The sequence below is a fragment of the Zootoca vivipara genome, chromosome 14 (assembly GCF_963506605.1).
Source record: "Zootoca vivipara chromosome 14, rZooViv1.1, whole genome shotgun sequence".
Taxonomy (NCBI): domain Eukaryota; kingdom Metazoa; phylum Chordata; class Lepidosauria; order Squamata; family Lacertidae; genus Zootoca; species Zootoca vivipara.
Window position 1 is genome coordinate 26,115,174 of NC_083289.1, and position 19,117 is coordinate 26,134,290.

Below are 19,117 nucleotides of genomic sequence, written 5' to 3' on the forward strand. Positions count from 1 at the left end.
ACAGCTGAAGACCCAAGTTTGGGAAACACTGGTACAGTATAGGCAGTACTGAGCTAGATGGGCCAGTTGGTCTGATTCGGTATAAGGCAACTTCATATAGTCCTGGGTCCTGCTACTTTGTTGCAGGGCCCTGGTCCCAATGTGCATCACACTTGCTGCTGGAATCATTGTGCCCAGGGCCGGATTTACGTTTGATGAAGCCCTAAGCTACTGAAGGTAATGGGGGCCCTTTATATGTCCAGCTGTCCTTTGTCAACAAAAAATTGTCACTGTTTTTTGTGTTGAATATATGCTATATGGTAATTTATGGACCTCATAGGTATCTAAAGCCATTTTATTTGTTTTTTATCTTATATTTTGGAAATGTACATCCAGGTTTTTTCCCTTAAAATTTTTTGGGGGGCCCCAAGAGAGTGGGGCCCTAAGCTATAGCTTGTTTAGCTTGTATGTAAATCCAGCACTGATTATGCCCACCTTTCAGATTTCCAGTGCCAGGCAAAGAGAGCTTGCACTGTAGATATGTGGTCCTATCTGCTTCCATAGAAAGTCATGGCCAGTGGTTGCTTTCAGTTCACTGTTGGAAATTCAAGCTGTCTTGTCACTCCTCTTTAATTCTGTGTCTGCTTCTGCAAGATAGGTCAGTATTAACTAATCCCATTTAGAGTGGCATTATTTCCCCATTCTTTCTTTGAAGATTTTAAGTAGTTGTTAATTGAACACATTAGATGGATCTGGGCACATTTCAGTACCTACAGTATGATTTGTTTTAAATTGCTTTAACTATTTTCCATGCCACATTTCCAACCTTCCTTAGACTTTTTTTTAAAAAAAACCACAACAACACTATTTTATAACCAACTATCCAAGGAACTAGATAGTGATTGGGTGGCTGCAAGTCACTCCATTATGGTAACAAGCAGACCAAAACAATTGAGTTACAGCTTTAAATATATATATTACGGTAATAATATAAGCTGTTGGTGCCTTGTGCCTCAAGAGAAATCTCATAGTTCACATCAGCAGACCTGGTGCCCTCTGGATGTTTTGGACGTCAACTCCAACCAGCCACAGCCAACACAGCTGTGCTTGCTGAAGCAGATGGGAGTTGTAGACTTAAACATCTGGAGGGCACCGGATTGCCAAAAGCTAGTCTACAACCCACAGAGCTGCTCAAACAGATCTCCAGAGCCTCTGAGTCTTTTATGATCCTTCCACAACCTTCTCTCCCTGACCCCAACTCCTTTCTCGTCTATATGCAGTTGCTGCTGACTCCAGTTCTGACTGTCCGATTTCCGAATTAATACTATGCACATCCACAAAACCACCTTGATAGGCAAAGGCACTCAAAGGGTATCTTCTCCAGAAGTGATATTACAACCTCCAGAACCTGTTTCTTGAGAGAGAAATAGTGTCTTCTGAATGGGAACTTTGTTTTGATGCCAGATTATGCATGTGTTAGGTAAGAATGAACACAAGCTCTGCTGGAAGCAGAATGGAATGTGCCTTTCTGTTTAGGCTGCTAACAGTGGAGAAGGTTGTTTTGTAGAGCTGGTACTTTCCCCATATGATGCTCTGAGCTGATCTGACAGCTGGCAAAGAAAAGAAAACATCATTTCTTTCTCTTTTACAGTCAATTGTTTTGTATTACTTTGAATTATTGAAGGGCATATCTCTTACTTATTGAGTTCATGCAGGTGGCCCCCTGTTGTTCCTTTGGACTATTTCTGGATATACAACCTAACTTTTTGGTCTTTATTGGGTATTGTTGTTTCTTTTGTTTTGTTTTGTTTTGCTTTTGCTTTTGCTTTGCTTTGCCTTTTACCACTATTGATCATGTCTCCGCACCCTGGAAATCTAGTTTCTTCTTATTGTATGTAGAGGTGAACTGCCCGCAGCAGGGGTAACCAGCATGGTGCCCTCCAGGTGTTTTGGACTACAACTCTCATCCTCTTTGATCGCTTGTCATGCTGAGTGGGGCTGTTGGGAGTCATAGTCCAGAACATCTAGAGGGCACCATGTTGGCCACCCCTGGGTTACAATAACAATACAAACGGTGGCATATAAAATGACATTAAGCTATTTCTTAAAAATTGTCTTCAGTGAACCTTGGTGTCCTCTTAAGAAAATCTTAGAGGAAATGAGCAACTACTTCTGGAAGTAATTTTTCTCATCCTTAGTGGCGAAATTAGACTTCTCTGAAGTATGCATAAAGAATTGGGGGGAGGGAGCTCTGTTTTTAAAAAATTGAGACGGAGACAGTTTGAGATATCCTTGCAGGTGGGTAAAGCTTTTAGATATTAGAAATGGCCATGATAGACATGTAGCTTGTGTGTTCTTTGTAATAATAAGTTAGGGAAATTTTAAAGGGTGAATTCTGCATCTTGCTAGGGAGATACAGACTTGCAAGTTTTGTTCATGCTTTTATATAGCTTACTGTGTGTGTAAATTTTACTGAATGTGTTGTTGTCTTACCTTTTGTTAAACTCTTGCTCTGTGATGGTTTGTTGACTGGTTAAAAAATAAACATAAAATCCAACATAAAATATATAAAATATATAATATAAAATATATAATAACTCTCTAAATTTAAACGTAAAAATTGTTTGGTATTTGCATGGCTCTGTAACTGTTGTCATGAGAAGTTTTACATTGCTCTGTTACTCGTGAATCTCAAGAGGAAGAATATTGCAGAGCTAGCTTCTCTGTTTGCCTTTATCTAGGCTTGCCGCACAGATGGTAGGCTAAAGAGGGCGCTCTCAGTTGATCATGGAAACTCTGTAGAGGTGGAGGTGAGGCTGTTGCGCTATGTAGAGGTCAAGTCATGTAGGATTTGGTGCTGAAAACCAGCCCTTTTAAAACATTCAGGTGACTATAGAACTGTACTTTCCACTGGTTCTATGTACACTGGTCTTGGAGATGTGCACACTGGGAGACAGGCTGATGCATATGGACCAATTGAATTTTGTGATCAGTGGCGTGGGTGTGTAACAGACAGACCATTCTAGTTCTTCCCTTGTGATTTTTGCCAAACAAAGGTCGTCTGTTGAAAGCAACTTCTCCCTTGTCACAACAAAAGCTGATGTCCAGCATTTGTGGTGGTTTTTGTGGGGGTAGAATTGGAAGTAAAGGTTCCACTGCCCAAGGCCTGGGTCATGAATTAATAATTGCCTCCTCCGTGTCGAGTGAGGCCCATCAGCAAAGCTGGGAATGAAGAAGTTGCCTTGCAGAGTGCTATCAATCACCCAGTGACCATAACTTCTAGTAATTAGTGTATTTTATGGGCCTCTGCTTCCGAGGCTTGGAAGCGCATATGCTCCAGTCACAGTGAAACTTAGCCAGAGTAATATTCCAGAATGATTTATCCGCTTGCTGCGCTGGGAGGTAACCCTATATTAGGGGAAGATTGTGGACTAAGCTGCAATAAAGTGTAAGTTTAGGTAAAGTTTGCCCAGGTTGAGACCTCAATGCATCATTTCTTTTCCGGCATTCATTGCTCGGCGACAGTAGGCAGGCTTTGTGGTGAGGAAATAAATAACGTAATTATGTGAACAGAGAGGTGTACGAGCAGTGAAAGAAATATGTATGCGGTCTTCCTACAAATCCATCTCTAAACAAAACTTGGATTCTGAAACTCAATTAATTAGCCATCTTTATTGCTACTCAAGCTCCTTTCTTTTATTTTCTTTTATTACAAGGCAAACCAGCGTACAAAGAGACTAGCACCCTGCTCTTGGCAGTCCTATCCTTGCAAATCTGCAGCAGGCTGTGGGAGCTCAAGCCCCATCTCCCCTCACACTCTTCCCCAATAAGAGAAGTTGGAAGAGTTGGGAAGGGGCAGAACTGGGGTGGCACGTCCTGTTTCATCACCTCTGCACCTCCAAAGCCTCCCTTACCTGAGTCTTGCGGCAGCGCCTGCAAAAAGTGGCCGTGACAGCAGCAGGTTCTGGTCAGATCTCACAAGATCTTGGCAGAAGCCACTGCTGCTACCGCTTCTCAGCCAGGGGCAGAAGGGGTGTTGCCTCTTGGTGTTCCACCGCCTGATGCAGATGCCTCAGCCTGCCTCATGGGCAGGCTGGCTCTGAGCAGGACTGTATCTGATTTGCCAGCAGGACCTTGCTCTTTGCAATTCCATTTCTTTGCATTTCCACATCATTTATTATTTCTACAGCACCATCAGTGCGCCGGCACTAGACAGAGTGCCAGAGGATGGCTTTCTGCTCCAGGTTGCTTACAATCTCAAATATGACTTGGGGGCGGATAGACAAAAGGGAGGGAAGTAGAAGCAGAACTAAACATGGACACTACAAAAGACTGTGAGAAGTGCAGCACTGTAAGAACTGGGCGCTGACTTAGATAGGCCTTTGATCTAATCCAGAAGAGCTCTTCCTACGTTGTTCTGTGGCTCTCCAGATGTTTATGGACTATACACCTCATCATCGCTGACCTTTGGCCATTGAGATTGGCACTAATGGGAATTGGAGTCCAAAACAACTGGAGGACTACTGGGAGAGTGGGCTATGCAGAGCACCAAAGCCTCAGCCTCCAGACACCAGGAATTCATCTCCAGGACTCGAATTAAATACATTGATTTCAGCTTGCCAGCCAAACTTGAAGCTGTAGGTCTCTCATCTCAGGTAGATCCCAGGCTTTACATCAGGAACAGCCTGTTCAAAAACAGCATCCATACCTAAAGTAATTGGGGGGGATGCGAGTATGCAGAATTTAGCACTGGATGATTCTTTTTGATTTATAAGGCTTTAGTGAAAGTGAATTAAACTTGGGGTTTAATCTCTTTTGTCTGGAGGTCCCAGAGGGCATGTTTCTTGCTTGGTCTGGTGGCCTTTCTCCCTAGTCTAGGTGCAGCCTCCAACAGACATGTCATTTCATCTGTCTCTGTTACTCGGGCTCATGGCCCTCTGCAGGGGTCGCACATTCCACAAGTTATCAGCTAATGGTCTTGTACATTAAAAATGGAAGCTTCCTCCGCTCAGTGGCCTTGCCTTGCTTTGTTTCTAAGCCCCAGACACTTTGAAGTGCAGCTGCGAACTATAGGCAGAAGATTAAATTAATTTGTAACTCTCCCCCCCTTTTTTCTTTTGGACCTGTGTTACTAAATCCTTCTCATTTAATTGAAACCCTATTTCAAGGTGGTTTGCGTCTCTTGTTCTTTGTTGCCAATTTAACCTCCAAAGCACTTTAACATGAGTAAATTGTGGTTATATCCTCCTGGATTCTTTTTTAAACTGAGCAATAAGAGGACAGTGGAATTGGTATAGGTAGGAAGGAAAAATGATAGGGCTTCTTCTTGCAGTATTTAATATTTATCAGGGTCTTTGCCAGTGGAATGTTAAGGCGATTTTAAACCTTGAATCTAGAAATCTACAAATGGGTCTCGGAAATGAAATCTTATCATGTGAGTTTCAGGTAATCCAGTTGTTATGTCTGGGTTTGTTTGGTCTGTTGTTGTTTTTTAAAAAGTTTCCAATGTCTGAATGTTCCAAATTGTCGGCTGCTTTCCTCTAAATTGAGGGTTTAACTGCAGTGCACAATCTAAATGCAAAATCTTGAGATGGAAATTTAATTGTGTAAAATGTGCACAAAGTAATTAAGAACAAATTTTAGAACATTTCAGACTATAAAGTTCTTCTTTAGCTCGATCACAAGCAGTATCGTAAGTGCTTATTTTCAATTTGCAGTTATGCTGAGAAACATGGAATGCAACTAAATAAAGCCATCCTGTGCTCTTCAGTATAACTGTAAATTAAAAAACCAAACAAACTTGCAAGTCGCACAGAGTAATTTAAAGAAGGGTGGGCAGGGGACTTTATAGCATCATTGTCCTTAAAAACAATATTCAGCATGCCCTTGCCTCAGTGGCTTTCTGCTTACATTAGTGTTGGGACTCAAGCCTGCAGTGGACCTTGAACTCGCCACTTGAGGGATATTAAGCTGGGATTTAATGAGTACATTGCCACCCAGATCTAGTCAAAGGTGGAATTGCAACAAGACCACCTTGGGGTACCTCTTGCTGCCAGTAGACCAGGTGATGCTCCCAGACCTCTGAAAAAATGTTGACGACCGGCTTGCTTGTATATGAATGTATGAAGCTGCCTTATGGATCATTCGTCCATCCAGTTCAGCATTGTCTCCTCCAGCAGCCACACCTCTCCAGAGTGTCAAGCTGAGGCACGTCTTTCTCAGCCATGCTTCCCTAGGATGCTGGAGATTGTACTTAGCTCTTCATGAAATGCAAAGTGTGTCCTCTAACACTGAACTGCAGTTGCATGTGTTCCTCTAAGTGCCCCTCAGTCTGTGCCTTCCCCCAGCAGCCGAATGCACCTTGGAAGGTCACTATTACTGAAGGTATGTTGAAAGTTTCATGGTAGGATGGAAAGATGTGTATTCTGATTTGACCCCCTCCTCCTGGAGAAATCCAGGGGAACAAACACACCCACAGCAAAAATCGTTTGTTTTTTTTAAAAAAAGCATTCTAAAAGCAGTTACAGTTAAAACAGTCAAAAACCAGTTAAAAACATGATCTCATCCAGTGATCTCAGGGTTGCCAGGAACGATAAGTATCCTTCATACATCACATGCCTGGGTAAAGAAGAATGTTTTCAAGTTCTTTGTAAAATTCAGTACTGATGGAGACAGATACACCTCACCCGGGGTTGTGTAAATAGGAAATCCCCACTGAAAAGCAGCATGAGGTACCTATTATACCAGGGGTGTGGAATCTGTGGCCTTCCATCTGTTATTGGACTACAGTCCCATCATCTGTGGTCATTGGCCATGTTGCCTGGGACTGATGAGGGTTGGAGTCCAACAGCTACTGGGCTGGCTGGGGGACAGGTGCCCCATCCTTGGTTTATACTATTCTGTGAATGTTAAAGCTTTTAGTATTACCTCCTTTTACTATTCTTAATCATGTTCATAACAAATAACTTCATACTTATCTTTGTCATTCAATTCTCCTAGCAAGTCACTGAGGCATCATGCCCTGATTTAGAGATGCATTTGAATCTTATAAGCTGTCTTATACAGAATCAGCCCAGTGCTGTCTGTTCCCACTGGTGTTGGCTCTCCAAGGAGTTAGGTCGAGAGAGATCTTTTCCAGCCCTGCCACCCAACAGCGAGTGCAAGTGGTTGAACCTGGGGCCTTATGCATGCAAATCACATGCTCCACTACTGAGCATAGCTCCTTTGCAAGATGGGCAGGGCAGCCCCAGCTGCATAAGCGATGGCTTAGGGGTGGTCATATTTGGGTGATGGGGGTGACAAGGAAGGAAGCTGATCACACTGTTAAGAGGTGGATCTCCTGGTATGTTGGAGAGGATGCTGGAACTGCACAGGAGTGGTACCTCAGAGCCACTGTGACGTTAGTGGATCAGATAATGTGGTGTAGCAGCTTGAAGATGGCAAAATTTAATCTCCTACCCATTGTATATGTTTTAGGGCTGTTAGAAATGAACTTGCATCTACAGAGCTCACTTCGTCACTCCCCACTTTCCATAACTCCAATATTTGTCTCAGCTCAGCATAATCAGGGGTCTTGCATTTCAGGAATAAAATTACTAAGGCAGGGCTTGGTTTTGTTTTGTTTTATTTGTCCTTTGCAAGGAATACTCGGCATTTTGTCAAGTGTGTCCTTTACTTTTCTGCATAATCCACAGAATGTGCAGTCTAGACCTCTTCATAGGACCATCTTGAGCATGTGGCTGCTGCAAGGAGGAGCTCTCCTATGGGAAGCCAGTGTGTTCAGAAGTGACATTTTGGAACCAAGTAGTAGGCGATGAATTTAAATAAGCAAGCGTGTTGGATAATCGAGATTCAAATAAGGAGGGTTCCACTGTGTTGAGGCACCGATCTATTAACTTGTCAAGCCAGGAGGATTCAAAAGCTAAGAGGGCTAATGGGAATATGTTCCCAAAACTGCGATGGAACGGGTTGACTTTTCTGATTGACTGTCTTAAGTTGTGTGCTTTTATCTTTTCAATTTTCCTCTCGGGATTATATATCATTTTATGTCCAAATGGCTTCTGTTGTATGGAGGCAATTCTCCTGTTGGCAAAGCCCTAATCTGTTTGTTTTCATGGTTGGGTTTTGTTTTGTGTGTGTTTTTGGCTTCTATGCTTTAGCTGTTGGCCTATTTATAAATCTGAATCTACATACAGAGGTCATTGGTTGGTTGAACTTAAAACCATTTTACTCAGTAAATTTAATTAAGAAAATACAGTGCAACTCATAAGCAAATGAGTTTTTTCCTAGTTTTAAACCAAACCATCCTCTTGAGTGCTGATTGCCTTGCTCGACCCCTGGTGATACTGAAACAGGCAAAATTAAAAAGGACATTAAAGCTTCATTAAATCTGAAACACATTTAGTACAGTGACATATCTGCAGGCTATTTCGGGGAAGATTACAGGCTCTTTTGTGAGTTTCTTAATTTATAATACCTTGACAATCTTGGAGAGGGGGGGAGGACTCTGCTTAGCCCAGTAGAACAATAGTTCTTGAATTGGGTTTCTTGCTGCTTGGGTGCTGCTCCCTCTTCACAGTTGAAGCAAATCCCAACAGAGGGGCTTGTGTTTAAAATAAATAAATTATAGTCAAGACTTGTTTGCATTCTATATGCAAAACAAACAAACAAACCAATTTCTATACTGATGAAACCCAATTCTGTATTCAAAATAAATCATATTTGCATAAATGTGCTTAATTTGTATAAGCATGCCTCCTTTGTATTAATCTGCATAACATTTAAGGGTCTTGTTGTGCTGGATGTTGAGCTGCATTTTGTGTGCAGGCATGTTCACGCGTCTGGCAAGCAAGTTTAAAATAAAAAATATCATTTTATGAGAATGCTGGTTTTGAATTCTTATTCGCCGTGTATACAAAGGATCGGTGCAGATTGCAACGTCATATGCTTCCTCTTTTAAAACAATCTGGAAAAAGAGTGGTTTTGCCAAAACCATCCAATGAACTGTATGTGCTTTCCCACATCCAACACCCTACACAAACCCAGTGAGCATCTGTGGAAGAGCATCAGTGAAGTATTTTGTTGTAAAAAATGAGGAGTCACAACCACCCTGGCTTGGAATGGTGAGGCCTGAAGGAGGAGCTGTATGAGCTGCTCTGAGCCTTGTGCATCCTTTTTGGAGTAATAATAATAATAATAATAATAATAATAATAATAATTTATTATTTATACCCACCCATCTGGCTGGGTTTCCCCAGCCACTCTGGGAAGCTTCCAACAGAAGTATTAAAATACAATAATGGCAGCATGTGGCTTCTGAAAGGACCGAAAAGAGTAAGAACCCCACAGAACTGGGCTGTGCCTGAGTGGCCCACAGGGAGGGAGCAATCACTTCTCTAGGATTTGGTACCCTTGGCACCCTTTAAGGGCCCTTCAATCCTTAGAGCCATGGTGGAATGACAAACTCTTCTCCGTGGCTTATGAATGACGTGAAGGTTTTAATCCATATTACCTACCCAAAGGCTGATGCTCCTTCCTTGTTGGTTAACATGGAGCACGATGCTGTGGTCTCAAGAGGGTTGCATTTCAAAACCAGAAGGGCCTCAGTGACAGTTTCCGCTCACATTAACACAATACATTTAAAGCATTATTGTCCCACTTTAACAGTCATGACTTCCCCCAAAGAATCCTGGGCTTACAAACTATAGTGCCCAGGAATCATTCATTTTGGGTGGGTGGGGGGAGCCATGGCTGTTAAAGTGGGACAATGATGCTTTCAATGTATTGTGAGAATATGACCAGTGTCCACACTCTGGCATCTTGGGTGCTTTCTCCATACTATTCACTTCACACAGATTTCTCTCTTCATCCAAATACACTGAATTAGGATTTGGGGTACAGTATCTGAGGTGGGCAGGGTTGGTGGGTGGGTAGGCCACCAGATGTATTAACAGACTACTTCTTCTGTATGATTGTCTGTTCTAAATATAGCTGTTCTCCATGTTTAGAGGTTATTTTTGCTTCAGTGTCTCCTCGTTCTATCTCTGTCCATTTTACATGCAATGCTGTACTGATTTTTTAAGTTATTCTCCCCCTCTTCTTCCTCTCCCCCCCTCCTTTTCCTCAACCCCTAATGCAAATCTCTCTAACTAGACAAATATTATTTCCTTTCCCAGCTTGCTCTCGGGAGGTTTCCGTATCCTCAGGTAAGAATGTTCATTATCACTGACTGCCACTGTGGCGTTCATTCCTATGTATGAAGTTGCAGAGAGCAATTGTGAGCCTTGCAACCAGGTTCATATAACTCTGCCCTGTTAAATCTAACAGTAATATCTGCAGAGTTGTCCAGAACTGCCATTGATCTTATTCTGTTTTTAAACTCCAGGTTTATTTGACACACTTGATGCTATTAAATGAGTTCAGCAATGTGTTGTGGAGTGGGGGCATAAAGCCTTGCATCACTCCAGTCGTTTGGACAGAATGATTAGAACTTTTTAATGCAAATCTTAATTTTTTGGGGGGTGAGATGTGGGGTGTCTGTGGTTAAACTGACTTGATACTGGGTGGGAGAAGTGTTGACTGATGCTGGGATCTTTAAAAGTATGAGTTTGTTTTAAGTAAGTTGCAACATGCTGTTGGGAAAGGGATACTGCTGCTAATGCAATATTAATCCCAGCAATTGTCTATGGCAATTACTGATGCCAGATGAACCCCAACAACTAGGCTAATGGCCACTGTCCAGGTAAGGCTAGTGACTGAGAGCCAGACTCCTGGTCATATTGCCTTCTGATATTTAGGTAGTAGAGATATTCCTGCACGTTAGCAATGCATGGGAGAAAAAAATAAGTGTAAACCTCTTTTTAAGTGGCAGTCTTCACTCCACTCTGCATCTGCATTGGAACTTTTTAGAATTGTTTTATATACAACTGGTTTCAGTGGGTTTTACACATTACTTGTTTTATGCTTGTAACTGTTTATATTATATTATATTATATTATATTATATTATATTATATTAATTACATTAATTATGTTATATATTAGTTTTATCATTGTGTATTTTATTGTGGTGACCTGCCCTAGGACCTTGTGGTGAAGGGCTGGTAAGACATCTAATAAGATAAATAAGCAGAGTTGCTGCCTGCGCCTCAAGTGAAAAAAGGTGATGTCTTAGCAATCACAAAGTGATCTGAAATAATAAATTAATAATAATAATAAATTTTTATTTATACCCCGCCCTTCCCGATTTGAAAACAGGGCTCAGGGCGGCTAACAGCAAATATAAACATTGATTAAAAGTGACTTTAAAAAAACAGCTTAAAAACAGCATAAAATACAATATAAATGTAGCATCCATGTCAATAAAATTCAAAAAATTCAGGGGCATTTTTTTGGGGGTAAACCCAGTTTAGTAAACATCAAATGATCACCAGGGCTAACTGGCCAAGTTCGTCCTGCTAGGACCAGCAAGGAGACCAGGGAAGAGTTTAAATGTGGGGTCCCAGAAGGGTTTCTTCATAGAAAAAGGAAAGGGAAAAGGGGATGGAGGATCAGGCTAATTCAAATTGAAGGCCAGGCGGAATAGCTCTGTCTTACAGGCCCTGTGGAAGGAGATCAAGTCCTCCAGGGCGCTAGTCTTGTGGGACAGAGCATTCCACCAGGTCAGAGCCATCACTGAAAAGGCCCCGGCCCTGGTGGAGGATAATCTGGCTTCTTTAGGGCCCGGGACCCTTAAGCTATTATTATTCATGGACCTTAGGGTCCTCTGCGGGACATACTAGGAGAGGCGGTCCCATAAGTACAAGGTTCCTAGGCCACATAGGGCTTTAAAGGTCAAAACCAGCAGCTTAAACCTGATCCTATACTCCACTGGGAGCCAGTGCAGCTGGTAGAGCCCATGGCAAGGACCCCATGAGGAGCCTCGCTGCAGCATTCTGCACCCGCTGGAGTTTCTGGGACAGTTTCAAGGGCAGTCCCGCAAATACCTGCATGCTATGTGTCTTTCTGAAGCATTCAACCCATCAGTGTGTTGCTGACCAACCCTTGTTCAGAAGTTGATTTGTTTAAAAGGGCTTTGGTGATACTATGATTCAATATGTGTTGAGCCATTCATTATTCTGTGTATGTCCAAACATGGAGTGTCTAAAAAGTTTTCACTTTGTGCTGAAAAATCTGGTGACCTGCCAATACATCTGAGACCTTGTTCTCATTGGGGTGGTAAAACTATGTCAGTCCTGAACCATGTCAGACTACAGACATTTTTTTGGGGGGGTGCCTGCTCTTCTATTCAGTTTACATAGAAAGCAGCATGTCTGGGAGATGTTGAAGACAAAGGGTCTAGTCCTTCCATGTAGGTTTGTTTGCTTAATGTGGAGGGATTTTTTTGGATAGAAGAGCATTCAGATTTTCCACTTCAATGAGAACCAGCCTTGGTTGCTTACTAAAATGGTAGAACCTACCACCCTGCTACTTTCTTATATCCCCAAACCAAGATCTCCTCTCTTGTCTTGGACTTGAAGACCCTCAGGGTCCCTCCCTTCTAACTCTACAATTCTATTATCTTGAGTCAAAACCAATAATATTACACTTAAACTCAGGCGGGAAATATCCTTAGACTTCCCTTGAAACTATTGTTAAGGCACTGCTGTTTGAGAAGCTGTGAGCTACCGCCCCGCCCCCCAATAGCGTATACAGTATGCTTGTTGAATAGACTCTATAAAAATATCAAAAGGAGAAGAGAAAGTCTTTAAGTACGCTAATCAGCTGTCCCTTTCTGGCTGTATTTCTTTGCAAATACCTGTCATGACAAATGGAAGACGGGAGTTCAAGGGGTGGGAGGAAGACCTGGTGTTACTCTTCCTGGAAAAGTGTTGAAGAATTATGTCCTTGTCCTTGACAAATTATGTGAGGTGTCCATGCAGCAATATGAGTTATTCGGAGTGTTCTTCCTCATTTTTAATTATTTATTTTAGCTTTTTAGTTTCATGGATATGGGGTACAAATCACCCGCAACATCTCCTGTATATTCTGCATCAAAATGGATGGGGGCTGTGCGCAATCAGTTGGGATCTCTTACACAGCTCTGGGTCATTTTAGTGATCCACGTGCAGGACCCATTCCCTGGTGGATTGTACCCATTTTTCCTAAAGTCTTGGTTGATACAGGCCAAAGTGCCTGGAGGCATGTCTGATTTAAAGCTGGTGTTGGTCTGTGCTCTTTAAGCATCTATTAACTTGCTATTATTATGCAAATAGCACATTCTAATTTATGCATGGTTAGATTATGCAGATGCCCCACCTCCGTGGTTATTGAATAATAGAAAGAGATTTTGTCTTTTCCTTGTGTTTAGGAACACTTATTTACTTTTTTAAAAAACGTAACTTCTTCACCATTTTATGGACTTTAAAAGAGTCAGCAGATGCATCATCTGTTCTTCTTCTTAAACTGGTGGTGGCCAAGAAATATTTAAACAGGTGGTGGTCTGATCCTGGAGCAAATTGTGCAGCAAAGCTACATCTTGCCTAACCATAGCAACATGAAGTATGATCCTGTAGACCCAAACCCAGTCCGTGGTACAGCAATTCACAGGGAGGGAACCAGGTACATTATGGCAGCTAGATGTGCAGCTATCTCAGTATAAATCTATATGTAGAAACTGCCGTGGGGGAGGAATGAATGTTCAGAAGTGTGTTTGTTGCAGGTGCATAGCAAAAGGTGGTTAACATGAAAACGTACCAAAATCAGAATGTGCCAGAGGGAAGCCAGGACTGCGGTGCCTTCAGTTGATCATGGAGGAAGCATGGAACATATTTGCTTGTTTCACCCTTCCACTAATGCATTTTGATAGTCATTTTAAGTAATTCCTAAGTTAACCCCCTCTGACAAACAACATACTTGTTTCAACATATCAGCATATATTTCTGAATCCCAAGATTGCCTTCAAATCATGTGAATTCTGCCTTCTGGGTTAATGCAAGCCACTGAAACATTTCACTCAAAGAAGCAGAATTGCCCCCCCCCCAAGACCAATAATGCCGGTCACCCCTGCTTAAATTCCTGCCTTTGCAGAAATTCCACTATGGACTATCTATAAGGTCAGCCATTCCTTGTCACCATTTTTTCAGGCCATCATGCCCATGTATATCCTTCTGCTATATTTTGTTGCATTGTGTGTATGTGTTGTCTTCTCAGTTCCTCCCAGATTGGGGCAGGAGGACTCAGAGGCATTTTGGGATCAGTATGGGCATTGTAAACTGGAAATATTGTCTTCCTTCACTGAAAGCAAAACACCTGGAGGCATAACAGCATGTGCGAAATGTGGAACAGCTCCTGCTGGTTTCAACAGGGGACTTGCAAAAAAAATAAAAAATAGTTTCCTAGTGAGAGTTTCCTGCTGAATATTTTTTCCTCTTATGTACAATATTCATATAGATGAGAAACAACTGCTTATGCAAGTCACATGAGAAGCTTGTAAGTCCTATTGGGACTTTGGTTTTGATGAATGGTGAATTTTATTTGTATTTTTCATTTGCAGCTCACTTGCAAATGTGTCAATTTGCAGAGAAAACATTTAAATATTGTGATAATTAGACCAGCCGCTGCTGTTACTAGGTGTTTACACAAACAAACTATCAGGTTTGATCAATCCAGCAAATTCTTGATTCACTTAATGTTTTTATTAACTTACTATTGTGATGAAAACCACTTATTTGCTGTTTAGGGGGCAGAAATCTCTAAGAAGCTATAGAGTACAATCTCTTAGAAACATGAAATCCTTTTCAAAGCCTGAGGTATTTTCTATCAAAAGAAATAATTTAAAGGAATGTTCTTATCTTGATGTACGTATAAATATCTACAAAAACTGGGGTGAAGTTCATGACTTTAAGCAAACGTTCCATGACAATAAATGACTTTTTCTGTGAGTTCAAACATGAAACCAAAATAACTTCTTCCAAGCCAGTTCCCCCATCCAAAAAACAAACAAACAAACCAAAAACCACCTGCATTTAGATGTATGTGTGTGTATCTGTGAGTCTTTTAAAAGTTCTAAATACCTTAATGCTGATTTGGAAGCATTTTCTGATTCTGTGTGGAAAGAATTGTCGAACTGAAATACAGTGCAGTACAGTTTCTTCTTCCAGATATTCAGCTTGCCCTGATTTAAACAGAAGGCAGAGGCATGCTTAACAGTACAAAAATGCAGAGAAATGCAGACAGTTGCCACTGTCAAGTAGTCACTGCTTGTGTTCCAAGTTAGGGGCAGCAAGGAGAAGTCCATTGCAAAAGTGTTCTAAGGCAACACTTGAAAACTGAAGGATTCTGAGAAATGTATTTAAACTAGTCCTCCTGGATCTGGCTAAAACCCCTTTTACCTATTTTTGGATACACTTGCAGATCTTTGTTAATAAATTACATCAAAATGACTTGAAGTTTGGAAGAGGGGATGCTCCCCCCCTTCTATTCTAAAAAAAAAATCTGAGCAAATAGTGCCCCTGGTATTGTAAAGCTTTGAATGTTTTCACACTCCATTAATTTATTACTTCTCCTTCTTCATCTTTAAATTTCATTTCCCCCCTCCCCCCCCTCAAAAAAATCCAGCTCCCTGCTGCTTGTGAGATTTCCATCTTGTTGTTAATTTTCTCTGCTCCATATGGAGCACCAGACATTTCACCTGGAGGCTGTACTAGATTTTTCTGTAGTGATCGCGCTTCCGGAGGGCAGAACTGTCATTTCAGGTTCCTGGTGCATCTGTCTGTGCCAGCCTTCTTCCTCCTCTTCCCCCACCCCCACCCCTTTTCACTGGCACAGGAGTGTGTGAATAACAAATTGGGCGCACCTGAGATTTGGAGTTGTGTGCGCGCACGTGAGTGTGTTGAATCTGTGCAACTTGCAAGCAGATTACTTTAGGGCCGAGAGGATCTCTAAGCAGTTCTTGATGTGGCCAAGTTTGTGCACTCACCTTCTGTTTGGGCTTGGCTTGAGGAATGCAACCCTGAACACAGGCAAGCATTGGAGGTGGGAGGGAGGGAGGAGAGAGAGAGAGAGAGGAGTAAATATTTCATCCTGCCTTGTCATTGATTAGAAAAGAGCCTTTAATTTCATCTCACCCCATGTTGCGATTAATTTGCATTCTTTGTCAGAAGTTAATGGAGTTTTTTATGGTTCAGTCTGAAATCCTTGAAGACATCAGTGAGTTGATCTGATGTTTATACAACCGCCAGCAGAATTTTTTTTTGCCTTTGATTGATGGTGAGCTTGATGTTTATTCCAAACGGCTTTTAAAGCTGTTTTTAAGAATTATTTGAATAAAATGCAAGCAAGATATTGTTATAACGAGCAAGATTATCTGTTAAAAATCTGTTTCAAATAAGAGTATGATAAGGAGGGAAGGAGAGGGGAGGGGGAGAGGAAACCCCCAAAAGAGGAGGCAGTAGTGGCAAGTGGAGTAGATGCCTTTTCAACAAATGTTCATCTAGCAAGCGCTGAAACGGGTTATTACAAAACTGCAATGGTGAGACTGAAGGAGGTGATATTTAGTGGAAGCTTTCTGTTCTGAAGGGGACAACTTTTGGGGACAACATATTTTCCCCCTTTTCTATAATGGCTAATAAAGTCACCAGATTTGAAAACTTGGCTGCTTCCCATTTCTTCTGCCAGCCCTTTCCTGCCTAGCTTTTGCCAACGGTTTGATGAAGTGTTGCTGTCTTGTTCCTAACTCAAAGGGACAAGACTGTTAGGCCAGTTAGCTCAACAAAATGATGACATATTGCTTCTCTCCGGGTAGAGGCACCCAGCGCGATGGAAACAAAAGTGAATAATAGAGAATGTTAAAGAGCAAGATTGAACATGCTCCTCTTTTGGGTTGATTTTATAAAGGAAGGCAGCAGTCCAAAACATTATTAATGGGGGTGGGGTGAGGTAAAAATCCTGCATTGGATCAGTTCTCATGAGTTACCCTGATCCAGGACCCCATATGGGTTCTGGTGTTTCGGCAAAGCTGTTCAGAGGTGAGAGCGTCTCTAGACAGGCACAAAATGTTCACAAAAGGATGCAGTTAGGTAGCAGCCCTTCCTAATGAGTTTAGTATTCTGTCCTCTGTACATGGACAGTCACTGGATTGGGGCAACTGTTTCTGCCTAATTTTGTATACAGGAAGCCCACAACTTCTGCACATTTAACCTGTGCACATTCAGCTTTATGAAGGGGGCAAAAATATATATTATTTTTTAAGGGGCAGAAAGGGGGCGGGATTCCAGGAAAATGACTTTGGCACAACGGGTTTTGAACACAATGGGTTTCGACTAGACACAATTTTGGCTTGATCCCCGGAACGCAACCTCTGCATAAGTTGTGGACTTAACTGTACTGTATTTACACTGTCACTCTGTGAGCATCATTTTGCTAAGGTCAGCAAACCTCAAGGCATTTGAAACCCACAATATTTGCTATGTATTTATCTTTGAAGCATTTTGACTTAACTAATTAATATTCCTAAAGTTGCTAACTGCCTTAGTGGCTAGCTGCCTTAGGCATCCCCAGCTTTGTGGAAAGAGAAGGTAGGGATATAAATATTAGTTTTAGTTTTTACCCGTGATGTGTCATAAATACAGTGGTACCTCGGTTTATGAACACAATTGGTTCCAGAAGTCTGTTCATAAACTGAAGCGTTCATAAACTGAAGCGAACTTTCCCATTGAAAGTAATGGAAAGTGAATTAATCCGTTCTAGACGGTCCACAGAGTACTTAAACTGAAGCGTTCATAAACTGAAGCGAACTTTCCCATTGAAAGTAATGGAAAGTGGATTAATCCGTTCCAGACGGGTCTGCGGAGTACTCAACCTGAAGTGTACTTAACCCGAAGCATAGGTGTAAATGGTTCCGGAAGTCTGTTCATAAACTGAAGCGTTCATAAACTGAAGCGAACTTTCCCATTGAAAGTAATGGAAAGTGAATTAATCCGTTCCAGATGGGTCCACGGTGTTCATAAACCGAAAATTCATAAACCAAGGTGTTCATAAACCGAGGTTCCACTGTAGATGCACACTGCATGAGAGTATACAGCAGAAGATAAGAAGCAAAAACTTTGTGGGAAAGTCTAACTTTCCTTTGCTTCAGCAGTGCCTGTCCAATCTCTGTTGGCCATTTCTCTCTTCCCAGTTGCCATTGAGGGTGTCTCTTGGATGAAAAGTCATGAGTTGCTGCTGCCTTTCATTTATGAGAGACACTTAGAGTAGTGGGAAATCAACTTGATGAACTGTATTTCTCCCTTCAGGAGTGCCACAGCATTTCTTGCCCCACTACCAAGCCCCACAGGTGCTCCAATGTGTCTAGAGCATGGGTCCAGCAGGGGGCCGGTCTATATTTTGAAAAAAAAAATATGAGTGAATTCCTATACCCCACAAATAACCCAGAGATGCATGTTAAATAAAAGGACACATTTTACTTATGTAAAAACATACTGATTCCCGGACTGTCCACAGGCCAGATTTAGAAGGCAATTGGGCCACATCCGGCCCCCAGGCCTTAGTTTGGGAACCCCTGGTCTAGAGAGAGTGCTATCTTCCTCATTCACTGCATTGTTGGGCACAGAGGAGTCTGCAGGCTCTGATATTGTTGGGAAGGGTTTGTGCACCCTCAGCTTCTAGATAGCGGTGTAAGTCTGCCTGGCATTGCCAAATGAAAGGGAGCCACAGGGAGGCATGTAGTGAGGTAAGAATTCAGCCAGCGGAAAAGTAATTTGTAAACAAAGCTCAAGGTAACCCATCCCCCTTTATAATCTAGCCCTTCTCTCCCTGTTGCAATGGAGAATATTTGTAAATGCATCTCGGTTACTCATTCAAAAGCCTTTTTTTCCCCTTCCAAGGGAGAAAAAAATATTTTGTTTCAGCAAATTCCTCCTTCATTATGATTCCTGCTAGTGCAATTGAATTGTGGGTCAAAGAGCTCTTCATCCAAGGACTTCCATTTAAAAGCAATTCATTTATTTGCTGCATCTTAAAGGGCTGAATAATTGGCTGGTTTTAATTGAAGCTGTTGCTTTCTGCTCCTTGATATTATCAAGGTCCAAGGTTCTTTTTCTTATATGTAATCCATAATATTGACCAAGTTTGGCTTGTTTTCATTTCAACGCAAGAGCCAC

The 19,117-nt window shown here is 41.8% G+C and overlaps 1 protein-coding gene across 3 annotated transcripts in view; it reads left to right on the forward strand.

The window, feature by feature from the left end:
• Nucleotides 1-19,117, forward strand: part of MAP2K5 (mitogen-activated protein kinase kinase 5) — a 134,443-nt gene that overhangs the window by 69,535 nt on the left and 45,791 nt on the right. For 2 of the 3 annotated variants that reach the window (XM_035132287.2, XM_035132289.2), the window contains exon 17: nucleotides 10,155-10,184. The exons of the other annotated variant lie outside the window; for it this stretch is intronic. In XM_035132287.2, coding sequence (XP_034988178.2) covers nucleotides 10,155-10,184 — 30 coding nt within the window. The remainder of the gene's footprint in view (nucleotides 1-10,154; nucleotides 10,185-19,117) is intronic. 3 annotated transcript variants of the gene reach the window in all.